This window comes from Phyllostomus discolor, chromosome 4 (genome assembly GCF_004126475.2).
Source record: "Phyllostomus discolor isolate MPI-MPIP mPhyDis1 chromosome 4, mPhyDis1.pri.v3, whole genome shotgun sequence".
Lineage (NCBI taxonomy): Eukaryota > Metazoa > Chordata > Mammalia > Chiroptera > Phyllostomidae > Phyllostomus > Phyllostomus discolor.
Window position 1 is genome coordinate 19,005,096 of NC_040906.2, and position 21,964 is coordinate 19,027,059.

General features: G+C 37.5%; 1 protein-coding gene and 1 long non-coding RNA gene across 18 annotated transcripts in view; one reads left to right on the forward strand and one right to left on the reverse strand.

Annotated features, from left to right (window-relative positions):
- Window positions 1-12,885: 12,885 nt before the first annotated feature.
- LOC118500001 lies at window positions 12,886-14,007 on the reverse strand. The gene is made up of 2 exons (XR_004902521.1): window positions 13,868-14,007; window positions 12,886-13,776 (listed from the first exon to the last, which is right to left on the reverse strand). It is a non-coding gene; the product is annotated as an uncharacterized LOC118500001 (long non-coding RNA).
- Window positions 14,008-14,051: 44 nt separating this feature from the next.
- The window catches only part of IKZF2 (IKAROS family zinc finger 2), a 144,609-nt gene continuing 136,696 nt past the window's right edge, over window positions 14,052-21,964 (forward strand). For 3 of the 17 annotated variants that reach the window (XM_028509440.2, XM_036022896.1, XM_028509451.2), the window contains exons 1-4: window positions 15,857-15,922; window positions 16,051-16,117; window positions 17,655-17,703; window positions 18,505-18,612. In XM_028509440.2, coding sequence (XP_028365241.1) covers window positions 16,115-16,117; window positions 17,655-17,703; window positions 18,505-18,612 — 160 coding nt within the window. In that variant the 5' untranslated portion in view covers window positions 15,857-15,922; window positions 16,051-16,114. The other 14 variants (XM_028509443.2, XM_028509452.2, XM_036022892.1 and 11 more) reach the window with 13 other exon arrangements.

Sequence of the window (21,964 nt, forward strand, 5' to 3'; positions counted from 1 at the left end):
CATTTCAAGTAGAGGGCTTTGGGATCCTTTCAGCTGTTATATATACACACACACACACACACACACACACACACACATATATATATATATATATATATATATACACACATATATCATTATTTACTGTGAAACATACAACACCAAGGTCTCATACATTTCTTCCCTCATTGAACTTGCACTAGACAAACTATGTGACAGGGCATTGAGGTACAATAAGGTTGGTCACTCAGAATTTGTCTCCTAAGAATTCTGTTCTTTCTCTAAGTTGTGGGTAATTGGAATTGACGGGCTCTTTGACTTCAAGGAAATTAAAGGCACTGGGCTAGAGATTTGGTGCTTTCGCATGAACGTGACCCAAGCAGTAGGTGCAAAAAACTGGGAAGTTATTATATATCTGTTTTGACATAAACACTTTGCTGCTATTTGGATTCTGTAATTTTTTTTCAGGATAAAAAAATAGTTCTGTTACAGTTGTCCCCAATTTCCCCCCCCTACATACTGTAACTTTTTAATTCTATTTTCAATTGGTTGTCATGGAAATGATTATGATGTCACAGAGGATGATGACTTCTCATAATCTACAAGAAGCAAGAGCAGATGTGCTTGTAAGACTTTCATAATCTACAAGAAGCAAGAGCAGATGTGCTTGTAAGAAACAAAGATCTTGTTTTCATACAAATGTTCTCAAAATAAAACACAAAGGAAAAAAAATACCCAGAGCACATAATGCAAAGAAAAAGAATTGCTTCTAAATAGAATGTTTTACAAAGTTTTCCATAAAGTCTCAGCTGCTCCTCAGAGCACAACCAGCTTGCACATGGATAGCAGACGTGAAATTACAGTACTCACAAAATTAGTATTCTGGTTGTACAAACCCTCTTTTCAAAGGCTCCAAGCATACTTTATGCATGCACAATTATAGAAGCGGATAATGAGAGAGATTCTGATTTTCCTCTATTGTTATGATTACACTTAGCTAGATAAGGTTTGATAAATTTGCTTTGGTAAAAAAATCTAAGCAATAATTTATTAATTCTATTGAAAAGATCTTTTGGCTTTTTTATCAGATGCATTGGAGAGTTTTTATAAAACACACATTATTCTGTCCATGGATGTGGGTGGCGACACATCAACTTGTAGTAAAGAATCAAGCTCAGTAACAATAATCTGCAAGCTATAGTATTTTTTATGATTTTATTACTTCACATTGCAATTAGTTTTACTTCAATTATTAGAGATTTTTTAAAAGGATATTCAAAGTTTATGACTATGACCTTGTGAAATGCATGGATAAGATAAACAATATATCAAATGAATGGGTTGTGTCAAAATACGATATATTACAACACTTCCATTACTTCATTTTACATTTAATCCTATACTTTGATGGTCATTTGGTGATATCCTCCTAAGATAATTCTTCTGATTCTCAAATATCACTCATGAAAAGTTCAAATATCTTTTAGAATTTATCAAAGTTTAAATAAAAATGAAATTAATTATAATAAAGTTCTCAATCCCTGAGGTAAAAAAATCCAACTTGCAACACAGATTTGCCAATAAAAATTTAGAATTTTTATATAGCTAAATGAACTATATGAACTGAGTGGAAAGGAGGTAAAATAACAATTCTGACAATTCCTAAAATATATTGCTTCTAAAGAAATCTACTGTTGAACACTCTTTTAAATGAAAACATAAAAGACACAATGTATCTAAGATACATTGGGCTAGAATTCTACACTACTATTGAGTGGTAGCATTTACATTTAACTTTGCTTTCAATTTCATGTCCAAACTAATTATTCATTTTCATTCAAATGAAAATCGAATTGTCAGTTTCATTGAGAAATGCAAACAAATAAAAATAGAAGCATAAACACTAAAAGTTCATTAAGTTCTCTAGCCTGAGTTTAAAAAAATGAGAGTAAGTAACAGTTCTGAGATAGACTTCAATGCTAGTTTTAGTTCTGCAGTCATACGGAAGTCAACACTATTTTAGGACATAAGTTCACTTTTTAAAGTACATAATATGAATACAGTACTGTGAGTGAACACCAGTGTTTGAAGTATATAGTGAGAGCTGAAGTACTATAATAATATACTTTCTAGAAAAGAGGAATGAAAACACTTAAGAGACAGGGTTTTTATAAATACTACAAAGATTTAGGAGAAACCAAAGAAATGTTTGCTAATAAGTGCAAAAGACAGTAATAGCTTAGTTGATTTAGACAAAGTGTGAAGGCCTAAACTGAAAAAAAAAATAGCATAGATACTTGAAAACAGAAAAAAAAAGGAAAAAGCATTAAATGGCTTTTTAATGAATGAATGACTACACAGAATTGGGATATTTTGTGCCACTTTATTGATGAAGGATTCCATCTCTATGATAATTTTTATGAACAAAGATAGTACTAAATCTGTGTAAATCACTGTGTTAAGAAATGAGAACATCATAAGAAATGAGGACCCGGTCTTTCTCTAAAACTGCTCTAAGATGATAAGGTGGATAAGATACATATGCATAAAAATATATCTTATTGTGAGCTAAATGAAAACAGCATTGATGTAGATAGTAGATACTAAGTAAGTTAACCTAAATGGAATTACAAAGCATGTACTTATAATATATGGTAGCAACATAGCTCAGGGGCACAGATATTATAAAATTTGGTTTAATGATTCAACAGAACTAAAACTGCTTATAATGGTGATGGGATATGTTATCTTTTCATATATAAAGGTGGTTGTCTATAAACAGGGTTTTTTGTATCTTTGATTTCATTTTAAAGACTTTCAATGAAGATGAACAAACAACCAGGCAGTTTTTAGTCTTTGGGAGTCATATCTTAGTTTGCAGACTACTGTAGGTGCCCGTAGGTGAGAGTGGGTTGATTTTGACATTGGTTGCTACAGGAGGTTTTCTGGGCAGTGACATGGATGCGCTAGTTTACAGTTGGCTGAGATCTGTATGAAAAATCTGAATCTGACATACTGTGTTAGGGGGATTACATTTTGAAGACCATGCATGAGAAATGGATATTCCAATCCAAATGGGAAAGAACATGTTTTTTATGACACTACAGTAATTATCTGTTCAACTGCAACCACACTGAGTTAAAAATGTCCTCTGCAAAACTGCTTTTCAGAATATCAGGTTGCTTAATTTATTAAAGAAACACAATATAGCCTGAACTAGGGTACAGGGCACTTCTCAGCCTTGAATTGATCAGTTAAAATATTGGCTCATTTAATTCTTATTTAATTTAAAAAAATCTTGTGAAGTAAATTCTATTATTACTATACACTTTTAACAGATGAGAAAATGCAGAGATTTAGAATCTGCCCGACCGTGAAGTAACAATGAAATGGTACCGCTGGGATTTGACCCTGAGGCCTTCTGGATTGAAGGCTTTTTGTCACTGATGCACCAATGTCACTTCTGTCGGTATCACCTGGCTCAGATTCCTCTTGGACCATGAGCTGGGAAATTCTGCGTCTGTGTTTGGGCTTCCCAAACGATTAAATCAATTGGTGTGTCTTTTGCCTGGTTACTATGAGCTCAGAACTAAGCTTTGTGTTCAGTTGTGGCTTTTTATAACCAGAATTTCTTGAGGTTTTTTTTTTCCCCTTTGCTTCTTGGTTTCTTTTAGGTTATATATAGTTCTTTGAATCTACTGGGATTGCAAATTCCTTTCGGCAGTATTGGGGGACCAATCAATAATTGACTTCTAACAGTAACCACAAGTCAGCTTTGAATGGGACAAGAGCCTGTTTCCCAATTTATAAATAAAAGATCTACAGGAGACCAGACATGGCTTCCATCAATCATCTGAGACAAGCATGGCTAGACTAGACTGGAAGGTCACCTGAAACCAGTGGTCTCAACTTCTTGTAATGTTTAACAATAAAAATACACACAAATGTAATTAAATTCGGCCTTTCTAACACACTCATTCTTTTCTTCGGGGACACTAGAAGAGCCATTTTTCCCTAGGCCAAAGAAATCAGATTCTATGTGGTGGATATGAGGATAACTGTGACATGTTAATTTTACCATTCGAGATAAAATGATGTCATGTCCTTTTACCTCTCATCAAAGTCAGAGTTAAAGGGTAGAGAACAAAGAGTGTGACTCCAGATGACGTGATGCTGTCTAGCCTGACTTCACTAGCTAGCTGGTTACCATTGACAAATTATTTACATTCTATGGCTTGAATATTACATGGTTAAAACACATCTTCATTACAAAATTCCACCTCTCCTTTTAGCTGGACACTTTGATCACTCTCTGATATTATCCCCTCATTTCATGTATGAAGAAATAAGGGCCAGAGAAGTGAAATGAATCCATCAGAGTAAAACAGAACCACAATTTCCTGACATCCAGAGTCTTGATTATTAAGAAATCAGACACGGCAGGTGCACCCCATCCATCTCCCTCTCAACCCAGAGGTTGTGACTATTCTGAAGGTGGCATCTTTCTATTCCATTTAATTATACATTTACCACATACACATATGTAAGTAAACAACACACAGTATTGTTTTCAGTGTTTTTAACAATTAACGTAAGGACACTTTTATAATTGGTTATATCACCCAATATACATATTTCAGATTTTGTCCATGTTGATTTATATATTACTATATAGCTGCTGTATGATATTTCAATGAAGTGATGTAGCTCAATTTATTTATCTATTTTCTTGAACAGTGGCTTTCAACCATTTTTTTGACTCTGCAATCCATAGGGGATAAAACTACATTTCATGTGAAGATCCCAGTAGATATGTATATCTGAGAAAGCAGAAATTACCTTTGTATTCACCCCTTTCATATGTGATACACTCTATTCCATTCTATTTTACTTCTTCAAAATAGTAGTTATGACACCCTGAATATAAAGCCCACGGGTGGGTTGCAACCTGACATTTGAAAAACCCTGCCCTAGGGAATCATTTTCAAACTGCTACAACACTTCCTATGCTGTACTCTGATACTTCCCTAGGATGGAATGGGAACCTAGGGGTGGGGAGTGAGCACAGCTTAGAATTTTTCTAGCCAATGAAATGTGTAACTAAATGGGAATATATTAAACCTGCAAATAGCTTGGGTGCAGAAAACAAGTTTGTGAACCGTGGTTTTTAGCAGTGAGGATGATTTCTTATCATGAGGTAGTTCTGAAAAATTGTGTATAGATTTTTGAATAAATAACTCATATTTAATTGATGTTGGAAGCTTACTACTTTCAAGACCCCTAAGAATAGTCTATTTGTAAGCAAGAATGACTATTTTTGGAACATGAATGAAAACCACTTATTACAACTTATATATTTATTTGTCAAGGAGATTGATGAATGTCCGTAGCTGAAGAAAACGGCTTTATCTCTATTTCTATAAACTACCTCAATAAACTTTATGCCTTAGTTATATTGCAGTATATATTTGCAGACTGAAATACAAATGGTTTCATTGATGTAAAGGTCTCCTATGAAGACGCTGTAAGGGGAATTTCTGTGTTTAGCAGAAGTGGGACCTTTTTTTTTTTCTAAAAAGAATCTCCAATCCCAATATGGTTACATGTTATATTGGTCTTTGTAGGTGCATTTTAGCCCACGGTTGTGAACAGAGACATAATATTTTGCTTTTGGCAAGGTTGTTAATTCTGTTTTCTTTTTGGCATTGTCATCAGCTGACTTAACTATTTCTATTGTCATCAGCTCTCGATGTACAATGCTTGGCAATATCTAGTGACTTCGATGAATAAACCAGTTTTCCTACGATCCACAGGCCTTAGGCTGCCTTGTTTTCTTACCCTGGTTTTGAAGGAAGTAATGGGGTTGAGTTGGCAGAGAAAACCGAATCTGCCAAAGCTCAGGAGAAAACCACTCAACACATAAGTACACGGGGGAGCAAGTACTAGGAGGTATCATTCCAATTAGGAGTCATTTGATGGCAATGATCTGCAGGAACTGGACTCTGAAGCCTTTATTTGACCCCGAAGGTGTGGCTACCCATCTGATTCTAGATTAAATGAGACAGGCAGCAAGGGGACAGACAGGAAGACGGAAACAGCAGGCTGGAGCTCTAAGTGAAGTCAACTCATCTCTTACACACTCTCAGTTCAAACATTACTTGCTATCTGATTCAGTGTCCCACTGCTCCACCCCCTCCCAAACTGTTCCTACTTAGTCCTGGAAACTCCTCTCTCAAGCAATTAAAAAAAAAAAAAGAGCAAGCAAATCCATTCTATACTGTCTCGCTTATTAAAACAAACCCCAAAACATGTATTTCCTAAAAGAAAGCTCTTCCCATAGGGCATCACTCCTCTTTAAAGTGGAATGAACATATAACCTAAGGAAACCAGGTCACTTGTACGAGCAAAAGGGGGTACTATTAATAATTATGTCAGAAGTGTTATTGGCAAGCCAGATGATAGGGTCACCCTATTTATAGTCCTCTCAAGTGAAGGACACTCATTTTCCTATGATTCATCTAGTTTAGGATTCGAAAATGGGGTCAGCATCCCCCATACAACACCAAACAAACCATTTTTCACAATATTTCTACTTCTGTATAGCAACTCCAGTTCTGATGTTCCTTGTTTCCTACACTTTCTCCTTGCTGTTATTTTTCAGTTTATTAGGGACTCCTTCTTCAAAGCTTTAGCAACTAGTTCAGTATCTTTCTTTATTCTCCAAGACCCAAGACAATCTCCTGATAGACCTGTTACTTTTCTGATAATCCATCTGCTAAAGGCCATGATTTCCCACCCTCTATTCTGGATCCTGGCATCTTATACTCCATGAGAAATATCAAGCTTTTGTTCACAGTCCTCTACATGCTCCTATCTCCTACTCAGTATTCCCTCTTAGAGGAGTTCCTCAGCCTCACTGAGATCCCAGGTCTCTATATCCCTCTACCTTTTCCTGGCCATTAGTTGGTACCCTGTTAGCATCCTTCTCTGTATAGCTTACTCAATGGTCCATGCTGCATTTTATTTTCAATTAAACTAAACTTCTTTGATCCATGTCTTCCAGCTCCCACCTGGTGAAATTTCTATATTGGATCAACCCTTTTAGATTTTCCAAGGTTACAGCTGGACTGTGAGTTTGGTTATAGCATTGAGAATGCCAGTGGCTTATTTGTGGTCACCGGCCTCAACTGGTACCTTTATTCTGCTCATGAATTTTTCCATATTTTTAGTTTCTTTCACATTCTTTATAGCAACTATTTCAAGATTGTTTACTCCTCTTAAGTGTTCAATTGTCACTTTTCCCTTTATTGTCAGTAACACTGACCCCTTCTTCAAACCTTCCTCATCATGTCAACTACCTTCCTTGCATTTGTACCCATCCTTTCTTGCTTCTCTTTAGGACAAGAGGTATCCCCTCTCCTCGTTGAAGCTAATTACTTTACTTGCGCCCTAGGTCCTATTTCCCTGGCCCCTAAGGAGCCTCATTTCACCAGTTTTCTTCTGGTCTCAATGTCTTAATTGCTATTGACACATTCTCAACAGCATTGTGACATGCTGAAGTTTTACTTAAAAACAAACATTCCCTATCTATGCAAACTGGGACCAAAAAAAACCCCTAATTAAAATACTACAGTTTTACTTCCCTACTCCAGTAATCACTCTATTTGTAAATTCAAACTGACAGAAAGGTCCTCATCTCCCAGGCTTTGCTTAAGGGATCTGAAGAAAATGTACAATTGACCTTTACTACACACTGAGAGCTACTTTCCACTAGAAAAAAACTGTTTCCTGAAATCCAAAATGTCATTTAAGAGTACCGTAACCATTAAGTCACAATGTGCACAGAAAACCAGTAATTCATTCTTTGCACATCCAGGTGAAGCGCGTTTACGAAAGGGAGATGGACAATGCATATATTTTGAGAGCAATAAGTCACAGATGATTCCCTTTGAACAAAGTGGACAAGTATATTTGAGTATCCAGAACTTTAAGCTCTTTGTCACCATTCATGATTACTCAGTTCTTTATAGGGTGGTTATCGTTTAATTCTTTCTCAGTGGTTCTCTCATCTCACTCACTTGATGAAGAGGTCAAGGTAGGTACAGATGAGTATCTGATGTTCAAGTATTAGATGCCAAATAGGTCATGTTCCACACACAGAAAAGCACTGGATTGGGTCGAGTTCTATGTTGATAACACATTCCATTAACCTTCTAAGAAGGCCGTGGACACTCAGTTTTCCTTTCAAGTGGTTGGACACGGGCATGTTACTCAACAGTTTGTTACCCAAGGAGCAGAATTTAACTACAGCAACAGGTTTGTACGATTAATAAACATATTTGACTATTTAAGAGATGGTGTAACATAGTGGCTATTAAACGTGCTTTCTAGAAGTTAACACATGCCTTTGAATCCAGCTCTGACACTGTGAGACCCTGGACAAGATGATAATATCTCTAAGCTTCAATTTCTTCATGTGAAAATGGGGCCATTTCCTCTCTTAAAAGTGACTGAGAGGGCTAAATGAGATAATGCGTGCAATGTGCTTACCTAGCACAGAGTGCCCACAGTGACAACATATATGGCTTTCCCAGTCCCCCGGATGCCCCACCTTCATTAAAATCTGTTAAATCACCCATCTAAACTGCTATAGATACTGCACAGGATGTCTCGGTAATGGCATACTTCAAATATAGTCTTCCAATGAAGGTGTTTCTGGAACCTAGTAATAGGACTTTTGATGATATCCTTAGTCTACCAAGTGGGACTTTCCCAGGTGTCTAGTACCTCACCATGATGTCAAATTCGAAGCACCTTTTGAACATAACTGCTATGGGGAGAGACGCTGATGGTGTTATTCTCATATTCACATGTCTTGTCGTAAGATAGTTCAGAATGCCACACTAACCTCTATATTAAGCTAACCTTTCTCTAAACCACAAGTCATGAGAATTGGGGGAGGTGACATTTGACTTTACTACCTGTAAATGACCTTTCTCTGATTCATTTCCCTCTGCCACACCACAGGCCCTCTTTCAGGGTTATCAAGCAGGAAATGGCTCTCAATTTCTATCCCTGTGCTGCTTTTAGTTCCCTAGGTTTCCACTGTTTGTAAGGCGTTCTTCTATTTTTTTTTTCAATCTATACAGGATTGTTTAAACATGTGATTAGACTTTATTGTGAAAGGATTTCAGTTTATAAAGAGTTGGGAGTTTTCACAAACACTGAACACATAATTCCATGAGTTTTGCGCAGGATTGAAAAAATAGGATCATACTCTTTCTGGCACTGGTGTACACACCAAATATCCCCCTTGAGATGCAACCTGTCATCGCCCCGCATCGGACTATGGTTATCTCCAGCAGAATCCAACCGGTGGTATTACAGATCTTTAGACCAGTCTGTCCTGTTTTCACCTCCCAACTCCAAAGTCAAGTAACCATTTTCAGTTTTCCTTTTTTCCCCAGTGGTGGTTATTATCCTGTATCTAAATTAATATGCATGAGACAAGGTGTTCTTTTCCTGTTAAACTCTATTTCTGAGCTGTGTCTTCAAAAAGTTTAATCATTTTCTTTCCTTGTACTAATACTTTACTGGAGGTTCCAATAACTTCCTTATACCTTTTGTTCAATAATTTGAGGGCATCTTATAAGAATGTTATTCCCAATGACTTTTAGAATTGTTTTCTTGAGCACAGCTATCTACATTTGACTCAGTTCAAAGTTCTTTCCTTTGTACATTAATGGAACACATTTCTTCAAATGCTGAAACATCTACATGTTAAAGCAACCATGATAGCTTTTAGTGACATCTTTAAAAATGTGTGCTTTCATTTTTCTTCAGAAACCTCTCCAGTCTTCACCCTCTTGGGTCTAAGTTTAACTCCCCAAACTTGTAATTCTCATTTGGGATAGAGATAGCTTATCATCTACTCTATATCAAAACATGTTCTCTAGAAGAAATCTGATATTATTCTATCAAAGTGTGAAGTTAAGTCATACTGTTACCTTTCCTAGGTACAAGAGCCTTATCTCTAATTGCAAAGTGACACTCTTCGGAATTGTCAAAAGAAACCATTGTTCAAGGTGGAGAGAATGAGCAGACCCTTACCACGTACAACTCACACACCTCCCAGACAGACCCCAGATTATCAACACGGTCAGGGAGGCAAAGTCATCAGGTATTAATACGCCTGGTTTATGATCTTAGAATGTTTTCTTTGAGACTATGGTTCCAGTTCTGGCTTCCTTGCTTCTTCACAGTGCCAATCTAGGTCGACAGGAGAAAAGTGAGGCCATTGTTCCCATCCCACTTAAAAAGAGAACACCACTTCAAAGAGAACACCACCACCTGACAGAAATAAAACAAATAATCAGTTTTAAAACATTGTGCCTATGTGTGCTTGTCAATCTCAACTTTTCAGGGATTCCAGGTATTTTAGGGCAACTACTGTAAATGATTATGTTCTATAACTAGGACAATAAAGCCACCTAAATAAAAAATTAATATAAAATAATTTCCAAAACTTTTCCTCAATATTAGGAAAGTACTGAAATGTTTCAAATTGTCCTCTTCTACCCTGTGCTGAAAATAAAACCCAAATGTAAAAACACAGTGTTAATTCCTTGAACAAACAAAAATGAACTTTGATCCAAATTCCTTTAAAGGATAATAGGGTTTTTAAATCTAAAACAAATAAATAAGCCATACAAAAAATACAATTAATATTTCATAATTTACTTTTTGCCTATAATGCTTTTTCAAATTTTTCTTTTGCTAATTGCACTTAGTGGTTATAGAATTAAATGCTTCATTCCTTGATAATCAACCTGTTTCATGAATTGTCAGGTATTGACATAAAAATTGTTTATGAAACAGAAAGCACATAATGCATTTTACTCAAATTTATATTTGATATACAATTTTAATCACCTTTACTAATTATAGTGGTAAAATTCATATTATATTCACCAATTTATATCATATCACATTCTTCTCATGAACCATAAGCCAGAGCTAAGTATATTTGTAACATGACTTATGTTCCAAGATTTGACCAAATTCTTTATGGAATGAGAATGTATCTTTGATACTCTACCAATTTTGTCCCTTGAAAACAGTTTAACACACGGAAAGTAGGTATGTGATTAGCTCCACATTCATCCACCCAGTACATGTTTATTGAGTAACAACTCACACCAAATGTTTCGCTAGTTCTAAGAAAACAATTGTTAGCAGGACACACATAATTCCAGCCCTTAAAAAAGATGACATTCTAGTGGGGGAGTGTTTGTCTTTTAAAAACTCCACAAGTGAATAAAATACTTACAAATTGTGTAATTCTCATTAGGGATAGAGATAGCCATAAGAAAAGATGAAATACTGCCATTTATGACAACATAGATGGACCTTGACAATATTATACTAAGTGAAATTAAACCAGTCAGAAAAAGCCAAGAACAATATGACTTTACTCCCATGTGGGATATAAAACTGAAATTCTGAGACACTGATAGACAATGGTATGGTGGTTACCAGGGAGAAGGGGATGGGGAGATGGTAGAGGGTAGAGGGTCCGGTCAAATATATGGTGACGGAAGATGATTTGACTTTGGGTGCTGGACACACAATACAATACAAAGATCATGCACCATAGTAATGTGCACTTGAAACCTATGTGACCGTGCTCCAATGTCACTCCGATAAATTTAATAAAAAATAAAAAAATCTCATGAATAAAATATTCACAAATTATATAGTGAAGGAAATGTGCAAGGTGCTAACACAGGGGTTGTTGCTGCGAAGTTGTAGTTACAGTAGGATAGGACAGAAAAGATCAGGAAGAACCAGCTATGTGAAAAATGGTGGTTTTCTCCCCATCTCCTAACCCCTTCCCCAAAGTGAACATTTAATCCATTTGAATACAGTAGGCAAAGAGGATGGTACTGTACTTCCCTGATAGCACATTTTTATGCATGGTCTAACTGTGTATGTACTGTTAAAATGTGTGTAGTGTAGTTTATGGTAAAAGGTGGAAAATGTTCTCTAACCACTGTAACAATGCTGTTGAGAAAAACTGTGAACAAAGCGAATTACAACAGTTTATACAAAACTGTTTATAAACAGTTTATACAGCAGTTTATACAAAGTTCCACTCCCTGCAAGTGGAATTGTGAGTCTCAGTGCCCTGACTTCAATGGCAGAGGATAAAACAGAACCCTTAGTTTTAGTCTGTATCATAAATATAATCTTGACTTTCTTGGGGTAAGTTGACATACTGTGATCAGCAAATGAGAAAGGAACATAGGATGTTAAAAAAGGGGACAAGTTTCCCCACATGGTCTGATTCTCACAAGTGGCTATTTGCCATTCTAAAATCTGAGAGCCATTGCCCCCCCACCCAGATGCCACATTCTTGGGGAGACAGTCACCAAAAGTAAAGCATTATCTGAATGCTTAGCCACTAGAGGGAGAGAGTGTGCCTCTGGTGTTTAGGAAGCCAATGAAAGTAACTCATGAAAGGATAGTCTTTCAAAACAGCTAAATTAAGCTCTAGCCAGTCAGGGGAGGAGGACTTTATCCACTGTGGTAGTTTTGAGGAACTTTAGGATGATTCCTTAAGAATTCACAATGATTCTTTTTCTATCAAAGAATTAAACTGCTTTCACTAGACAGTTATTTCATCTTAAATTTCAATTTGTTTTTATTTCTTTTCCAAGGATCTCCATAACTGTAGGAACTTAAACACTTAGGCTTAGTTTTTAGGAGTGATTTATAACAATTTTGAGAAGCTATGTTACCTTTTATATACTAGGAATCAACATTCCATTTTTCTAATTTAAGATTGAAATATTTGCTGTGTTTTGGGATGATTAAAATGATTTGTGTAATTCTATGTTGCCTTTCCCAAATATGACTTTTATTTAACTGACAAGTTTAAAAAAAAGATTTACCAATATATGACTCACAGAAAGTGCATTTTTCCCCTTAAAATTGAGGTAAAGTCATTGCCAAATGATTTGCTCTCCAATGAATATTGGATTAGTTTGTTTGCACTATGGCACCGACTATCATTTTTTTCATAACTTGAGAACAACCCTACTGGCTACAATTGTCTAACAAATATGATGTACAAAATAAACTTGAAAAGTAATTCATTATAAAATGTTAATACAGTATTGTACAAGTTACATGGGTATCAACGTGAATGAATTCCTATCTCATTGAAACATCTAAAGGAAAGACATTATCCAAAATTTCCCAGACATACAGAGTGGTGCTTAAGAGATAGTTGATGATTTTATTGTCAATGGTCATTTTCTATCCTCAGCAGGGGAAAAAAAGAAAAGGAAAAAGAAAAAAAAAAGAAAGAAAAACCTCAGCAACTATTTCTGGGATTCTTGAAAGGAGGTGTTCAGTGCCTACTTCCAGCATTTATTTTCTCACAATCTGTAACATGGTTTCTCAGAAATGCTTTTTGGCAGTCCTAATAATTTTATGTTTTCAAACTTAAAGCCACCCAGACTCACAGTTCAGTATTTTCAGTTCCTTTCATTTTCCTTTTCCCTTTAATTACAGAAGTCTCTATTCCCTCTTTTTGTAAACGTGGTCAAGAAAAATGCTAAATGCTACTATTTGTAGCAAGAACACGCACTTAACACGACGATCTATTTAAGTTCTTCCCAAATAAAAATGCTGTGCGATAACTAATCGATGATATTGATGGGCAAAGCTTTACTCCGAACAACTTTTTGGACCCACGCGCGTTCCTTCGACTTTGATGGATGTGGCAGTTGCCTGGGGGAGAAAAACGCAAACAAATACTGTAATTGTAAACTTGCACTGGAAAGCACTTCCAAAATAGTAAGAGTTGAGCTTCATCTCAGACCTGAATTTCCTTCTCAATCCATTCCCGAGGATCCTTGTGTGCTGATTCGCGTCCTGGTCTATATGGTGCCATTCACTGGAATTGCATCGCATAGTTTATTGCGAAGCCTGAGTGGGTGGGTCCACGCGCACACCCCGACTCGGGCCAGGACGCCCAGCCCCGAGCTCCGCGTCGGGCGCCCGGATCGCCGTCAGCTCCCGTCGCCGGGCCTCGCCACAAATCCCAGTTGGGAAGAAAACTTCACGCGTCCGAAATGAGCCTCCCCTTACCGCAGCAACCTTTCTTTCCCGGCCGGCAGAAAACGTGAGATTTATTATGACTCGGAGGGAGCGGGTTGGGATCACGGTGGCACTCTCGGAAACGGGTTACCTGGGCCCCCCTTGGGGGCGGGATTGGCCGTCCGCGGTCTGCCGGGCGGGGGGCGACGCGGCCCGGCGCGCGGGTGGGCGCGAGGGGTGCGCGCGTCGCCGAGCCGCCGGGGCAGCACTTGTCCTGTAATCGATTGCCGAGCGCGCCGAGCGGCCCGGCGCGCAGACACGCGCACACGCGCACACGCTCCCTTGCCCGCGCGCGCACACTCACACTGTCACACACGCACCCGCTCCCGGGCCCCGCACACGCGCGCGCGCACGTCCGCCTGCCCGCCCGCGCCCCGAGCCCCGCCGCCCGCCACCCGCCGCCGCGGCCGCCGCCACCGCCGCCACCGCCGCCTTCTCCAGCCAGCCCTCCGCCCGCGGGCGTCTGCGCGAGCCCGGCCGGCGGGGGAGATGTGCTCCGGCTGCGGCGGATCGGTTTCTCGGGGTTTGACCAGCTGTCCCGGGCTAACCCTGCTCCTCGCTGAAGATGGAGGAAGTAAAAACAGGATTACCCTTAGCTACAGATCCACTGCCTTAGTTTCCACCACCAACTGCAGTGCACAAACACACGTTAGGCACAGAAAAGAAAGAAAGAGAGAGGACACACTAACAGTAAACACAAACAAAAGGGTGATGGGATTATTTTACTGCATGCCCTGCTGAGGTAAATCTCCGTTTGGCTTTTGCGTGGTGAAGAACAGCTCTTGTTTTGTCTTCTTATTCATAGATTATATATAAATATATGTGTCTGATTTGCAAAGGGGGGGAGTGTTTTCAAAGTTAAGTGTAATTATATAGCATCTCGTTTTGCACTGTGATGTGATCAAATGACTTGTTGCTGTTAACCAGTAATAACAATAATCTAGATATTTTTCTCCGGGAGGGATGGCTTGTGGTTATGATTAGGGTAATAATTTCTGTAAAGGACGCTCAGGGAATCGGGATGAGGATGATGTCCTCTGCCTTAATTTATCGCCCTCCCCCCCCTCGCCCTGTAATCTGTTTCTGGGATGTTAATCGATTAATCAGTTCTCATATCTGTAGCTGTCATGGATTTGGACTTGTTTTGCTTTGTTTTAACTTGAATTCCAAGAAAGATTGGGTAGCTTGGCATAAATTGTAGCTGTCCAGATAGAAGGTAATATCCAGATCATGTTGGAATTAAAAAAGAAAAACACAGGTATGACACATGTGAAAAGGCAGCAGTTAAATCACTTTGACAGATTCTAGTATGGGCGAAAGAGATGGAATTGAAGATTTCTTTCTTTCTTTCTTTCTTTATTTTGCCAAGGGCGAAAAATAGTCTTGTGAAGTTGGCCTAGGTTCCTTGCTGGGTTCTGCCTGACTGTGTCTCCCCTCTAACCGCCACCCCCCCTTTTCTTTCAGTTTTCTTGTCTTAGCTTTTGGTCGATTCTTAAAGAACCGGTGGATCAAGTTTTTTCTCTTCTTGTTAATCGCATTGCTGTAGCACTGACTGACCTCTCTCTCTCTCTCTCTTTTTTCCTCTTTCCTGAAAGTACGTGGTGCCATTCCTGAGTGACTTTTCCTACTAGACCATCCCAAAGGGACGAGGGGGAGGGGTGGAAGGAGGAGGAGGAGGTGGAGGAGGAGGAGAAGGGGGGTGTTCCTTCTCTCTCATTTCTTGGTTTTGTTTATCAGCGGATCTGTTTGCTGGATTTGGGCTCGGAATGACCCACCTGTAAAGTGCTTTTCCTTCCTCCTCGCCTTGAACTCTGCAGGGGGCTTGGCTTGGAGGGGGCAAGGGAGGGAAGGAGAGAAGGGGGAAACACAAAAAACTTCTTTCTTTCTCTCTCCGTTTATCTTCAGCCCGACATTGTCACCTCTTCTTTGAGGGGTTAGAAGAAGCTGAGATCTCCCGACAGAGCTGGAAATGGTGATGAATCTTTTTTAATCAAAGGACAATTTCTTTTGTATGTACATTTCGTTTCTCTTTCTCCTTTTCTTTTTCTTTCTTTCCTTCTCTGAGGGTTAATAACCATTTCATTGATGGGGCAGACTTCTTTCGCTTCTTCCTGACGTGTCTTTCTTTTTAATATGTGTGTGTTAAATGTGTACATTTTTAAAGAGATAAACTCATTTGTAAAATATCCGAAGAAACTGCGCCCCTTTTAAACTTTACGGATGCCTTTCTTTAAAGCCTTATGTAATCATAATTTGAAAGACTTTGATAACAGTACAGCAGGTTGAAATTTAAGTGCTATGTAGTGGCCGAGTTGGGAATTTGATCTGATTATTCCATAAAGAAAGAAAGAAAAGTTTTTTGGGGGGTAGGGAGGGTGGTGGTGAAGAAGGGGAGGGGAGGGAGAAGGGAAGTGGTTTTGGAGACAAGAAGTGAAGCTGCCTGTTTTCCAGTAAGTAATGGAGAAATTCCAGGAGCCAGGGCTAAATATACTTGGCGATCAATACAGAAATGGCTCATTGTGAATAATTTAGCTGCTGGTGCAGTGAGAGTTTTGAAACTAAAGGCAAAAAGGACCAGGGCCAAAGGAAAAAAAATAAGTAAAAATCTCCTCAGGACATGTCAATTCTTTAAACTTTTTCCTTCAAAGAATACAGTTAGCTTATCGATCTTTTCATTATGTAAAATCAAAGCTAGGGGGTGTCATCTCATACAATTTACTTTTGTTTCTGAGAATTAAGTTCTTGTTTTGCGTCATTCGTACATGAGAATAATTCCCCAAACTTTGAAAAAGTGATTCCCCTCCCAACAGCAAAAAGTTTATGAAATTTTCAAAATCAGAATGTATTGAGTAAACTTGGCATTTGTATCCAACCATATTCTGGCAGGAAATTAAGGTTACATTGAACAGGTGCTTACACAGAACTTGGGGTAGGCTAAAATGTCAATACGAGTTCGGGAGTTGGGTGACTACTGTAGAAGTCTTAGAGACATGCTTGGGCACCAAGTTTTTTGTTTTTGTTTTTTTGTTTTCTTATGTTTGTTTGTTCTCCCCCCTCCCTCTTAGAACATGATGAACCAACTTGCAACAATTGTGAATAGAGCTATCTGTGTACTAGGGAAGTCCTCAAACTGCAGGGTGATTGTGGGAAGTAATGATGGTAAAATACTTAAATCCCATTTCAAGCTGGCACGTGTGAGATGGGACCCCCTATTTTTTTTTCTTTGAATCAAGTATATTCTGATGAACAGAGTCATTCCTTTCTTGCTACAGCCCATCTCACAGCACACTTATCTTTCCTACCCTATCTCCAGCAGGAATCAGATCATTTGCAGAAAGAGTTCAGTGACTTGCAAATGAGCACATACAGTACACTGTAGTATGTTTCTTGGGCACAGGTTGCAGCAGCAGCAACATGGGCTAACTGCTTGGAGCTTCAAATAAGTTAAGCATTTAATGGCAGAACTGAAAGGAATCATTGTGTTAAGGGTATAATCTTTTGTGTTGCAGCACTGCACTTTGACTATGGAAACAGAGGCTATTGATGGCTATATAACGTGTAAGTATTCATTTTCATGAATTTTTTATTGGTGATAAAATTATGCTTTTTGTCTTACCTGTATTTTATAACTTGTCAGTTGTAAGTTTTTATCACAGATTCTATACTCTTATTTTCTATCTGTTTGCAATTCCAACTTTAAATGAGTTTGATAAAATAACAGCATACAGTGAAATATAAGAAAATATAGAAATATACTTACTATATTAAGGCTAGCATGTAAATCAGTGGTATCTTAGAATATCCACACTTTCCGACTTGATTACTAAGTTTAGAATAGGTCAGGTTAAATATATGTCTGCTAATCTGGAGTGTACTAAATATTTATTACTCAGTAGCCTAATTTTTCAGACACATGCTGGGAAAGAGTTAGTTTCCTTAAGTTGACATGCTTTTTGCCAACTCTCCTTTCAAACATCCAACTCTCAGCCAGCATTTTGGAAAATGCTCGTTATAAATACTGTATGTTCAGTGATTAAATTGGATGTTAAAATAAACTTATTTTTTTCAACTAAAGGATACTTTGGAAATCAGCTACTCCTAATTTCTCTTATTTTACAGTTAAGATTACCGTGATAATGAAATTTTGTATTTTTTTCAATTGTGGGTTGGCTGTGGCTTTTCGTCATTTCATTCATTCACTGTATATTTTTAAATGATCTTTCCTTATAGTTTCTTTTAAGGAAAAGCATATTACATTAAAATTCTAAGGCTGTTCATGCCACTGCATGTATGGCACATAGTTGGTAATTAGATGTTACATGACCGTGAACAGAGACCAAACATTTTATTTTGTGAAAGCAGGTGACAATGAGCTTTCACCTGAAAGGGAGCACTCCAATATGGCAATTGACCTCACCTCAAGCACACCCAATGGACAGCATGCCTCGCCAAGTCACATGACAAGCAGTAAGTCTTCTTTTTATGATTTTTTTTCCTGTTTCTCTGGCGACAGACTTGAATTTGTTAGGTCTGTGGGGTCCTCTCACGTTGTTGTAGCTGCTGCTATAGATTTTGCTAAAGAAAGAACAGCAGAGATTTATTCCTGTTCCTTCTAGTATCATAAAACATGAGTCTGCTTACTAGTCTGAACTATCCCAAGGTGGCATTTGGGAGCTGGTGCTTACCTGTCTCAGGTAAGAAATGTTAGGCTTTTCTGGTTATTGTTTTGACTTGCCAGGTTTATGACTAGATTTATTGTTGTTGTTGGATTAAAAAAAAAAGGATGGAAACGTCACTTCCAAAGGACTCTTCACAGTAAAAAAATAAAATAATTTTATATTGCATTGGGACAAAGCTAATCCATCAGTGGCAGAATTGCAGTGTTACTTGCTTTTTTAAAAAAAGCATGTGAAAGTTTTTCCTCCAAAGTGTTGGAAGTTAAGTGTAATTGAAAATTCGTAGAAGTCACTTACATCCATTTCTCTAACAAAGTGAATGCATCTTGGTTAGGACTGTCCAGAAAAGAACTGAGAAAAATTGGAAGGATGTTTTGAACTTACAGGAATAGACAGTTTTGGCTACTGTTTTCGATGAAGAGTCATTCATTGGTGTAGCAAACTTTTTTGTGTAATGAAAGAGCAGCTTACATGTTGTCAGTGACAGAAGACAACATAATTTAAGCCCTAGTTTAGTTTCTGTTCTCTTCTAATGTTTTTATTAGTTTAGATATCAAGTGCAAATGCTCTATTATTCCTATTCAAACAAACTTTGAAATCCTGTGTTTCCCTTATAGTTTTAGTGTATGTTATATACTTGTATAGATAGGATGTCTAACTTATATTTAACTTAGAAGTTTTCTGTTTGAGTGATATGTGTAAGAAAGGTATTTTCTTTCCTTTTTAAATGAAGATTTAATAATTAAGGAAAACTGAATCATCTACTGAATTACAAGCATATCCTTAATTTTCATTTTCTGGAGAGAACAAATTTTCCTTTCCAATTCCCTCTTACAGTTCTCAAAACTTAAGGTTATTTTAAAGCTACTGACTTTTTTGTAAATAGGAAAGACTACTGAATTATAAGCAAAAGTATATAGAGTACTATTGAATATATTTTGCAATTTATTAACTTTAAGTGATTCTGTCTCTTGACTTGAAATTTGGTTGAACTGTGTGAATTTACTTATTTAATAGTTTTCTTTCTTTTTGTTAATGGGAAACACTTTCTAGGAAGATTTCATTCTGGAAGCAGTTGTTGAAATTCTTTTATCATATAGAAGGAAAAATTAATAGTGAGTGAGTGAATGTATATTAAATTATAGGGCTAATCACTTGTAATGGATTTTGTAGCATTAACTTATTTTTTGCTAGTTGGCTATAGATTTGATAAAAGTTATATTATTACTGTAATATAGGCAGTGCAAGTTTTACATTTTAACATTTTAACAATGTTACTCGTTCTTTGGTAGAATAGATTTTTATTTCTCAGATAATTTTTGTGTAATTTCCTAAGGGGAAAGATAGATTGATATGCAGTTTCTGTTAGCCAACTATTTAACTATTGGCTTTAGAAACATTGAATATATGGGGTAGATATTAATGTTAATCATAGACTTTTGACTGTTACCCCCTAGCCACCACTGGAATATCAGCAGGAAAATGCTTTTTAATTCGTTAATTGCCTCCTTTATTTGTGAATTTGATTCTGGTTTAGCAACAACCGGCTTCAGAAAGGTAGTTCACCCATTTACTTTAAATATGTAGTGCAGAGTGTAGGCTTGATCAGGTTGAACAATGTGCTTCTGACATTTGGGCTTTACACACCCAATAACATTAGCATTACGTTTGGTAAAGAAGTTTTTGTTGTTTTTGTTTTTTCTCTTTTTTTTCCTAAAACTTACTAGCCTGTGGCAGTTTCATGTTAGTATGGTTTTTGGCTGAGCTCACATGTTTTCGCATTCTTTTCCAAAGAGTTGCAGGTTAAATATTTTGGCTCTCACTTCAGAGCTGTCTTGCATCCTTTATGTAGCCTCTATTTACAGTATCTAGGTTACCCACTTAGGTGTTAGATGCAGAAGATACCCATTTTTCCTTTCTGTTAGATCTAGGAGAATATCAGCATTTGATATTGCCAAAGCAAAAAAGTAGTAGCAGGAGACTCTTGTCTATTCACTTGAACAGGACACCGGGAATCTGTCACTCGCATTTTCCTGAAACCTGAAATAATTTTTTTTTGTGTGTGTGTGTATGACCTGTCAAATCACTTGTGTCTGAGATCACTGGTGTTTGTAAATCCCTTTGCATGCATTCCTGACTTCATTAAAAGCAAAGAACTTAATTTATTTTCTGCATTTTTATATCATCATATATACTTCCTGAAAGGCTATTGCTTCCAAAAACAGAATTGTAATTTTGATTGAAAGTATTAAAGCCAAAAAAGTAAATGTGAAAACCCTTCTGATAGATGGCTTCTGGTAGCAGCTAGGAGAGGAGAGGAGTATATGTATAAGAGGGAAAAAGTTATTTTAAAATGACTTAGAAAAAAATAAAAAAATTAAAACCTTTGGTTTTTATAAAATAGCTAACATTCTGGCAGGAAAGTATTGATAAGATGCGATAACCCACTTATTTTGGCTTTCGGAAAGTGGTCAGTTTTACTCTGCGATCCTGGTCGTTTGTTTAGGTTGTTTGGTGGCTATTCTAAAGATGAAGAGTATCTGTACAACGTGCTGCCAGCTATTGTATAATAAATAATGACAGCAGCTATCACTATTTGACAGGGCTAGAAGAGAGCATTGGCAACATGGGAGAGAACTAAAAATGTTATCATGCCTGACAGTTTTTGGTTTCAAAATTCAGCATGTAAGATAACCTTAAAAAGAAGTAAGAGGTATTCGCGATCTTAACATTTTGTAATGACTACTTCCTATGTTTTAGAATGAATTTTCTTAGAGGACTTTAGACTTTTTCGTCTGAAATAAAGATGCCTTTGATAAGAAGATGAGCATTGTTGCCTGAGATCATTAGTGTACACACCGAGTCTGCTGACAGTCTTCGGTGTCAGGGATGGCAGTACATGCCTTGATGGCTACTGGAAATACAGAGTGTTCAGTTATTTTAAAAATAGATCCTGGAAGTTAAGAATCTGAAACAGACAACTCAGACAGAACAATATAAAAATAATCCATATTGTATTTCGGCCCATCAGATGAGACTTGCTTTGTGATTCCTTCTGCTTCTGGGCTAGCTCATTTCCAATTCTCGCGGAGTTGCTTCAGTATCGGGTTCAAACTGGTCTATACCTGCTGCTGACTCCTGTG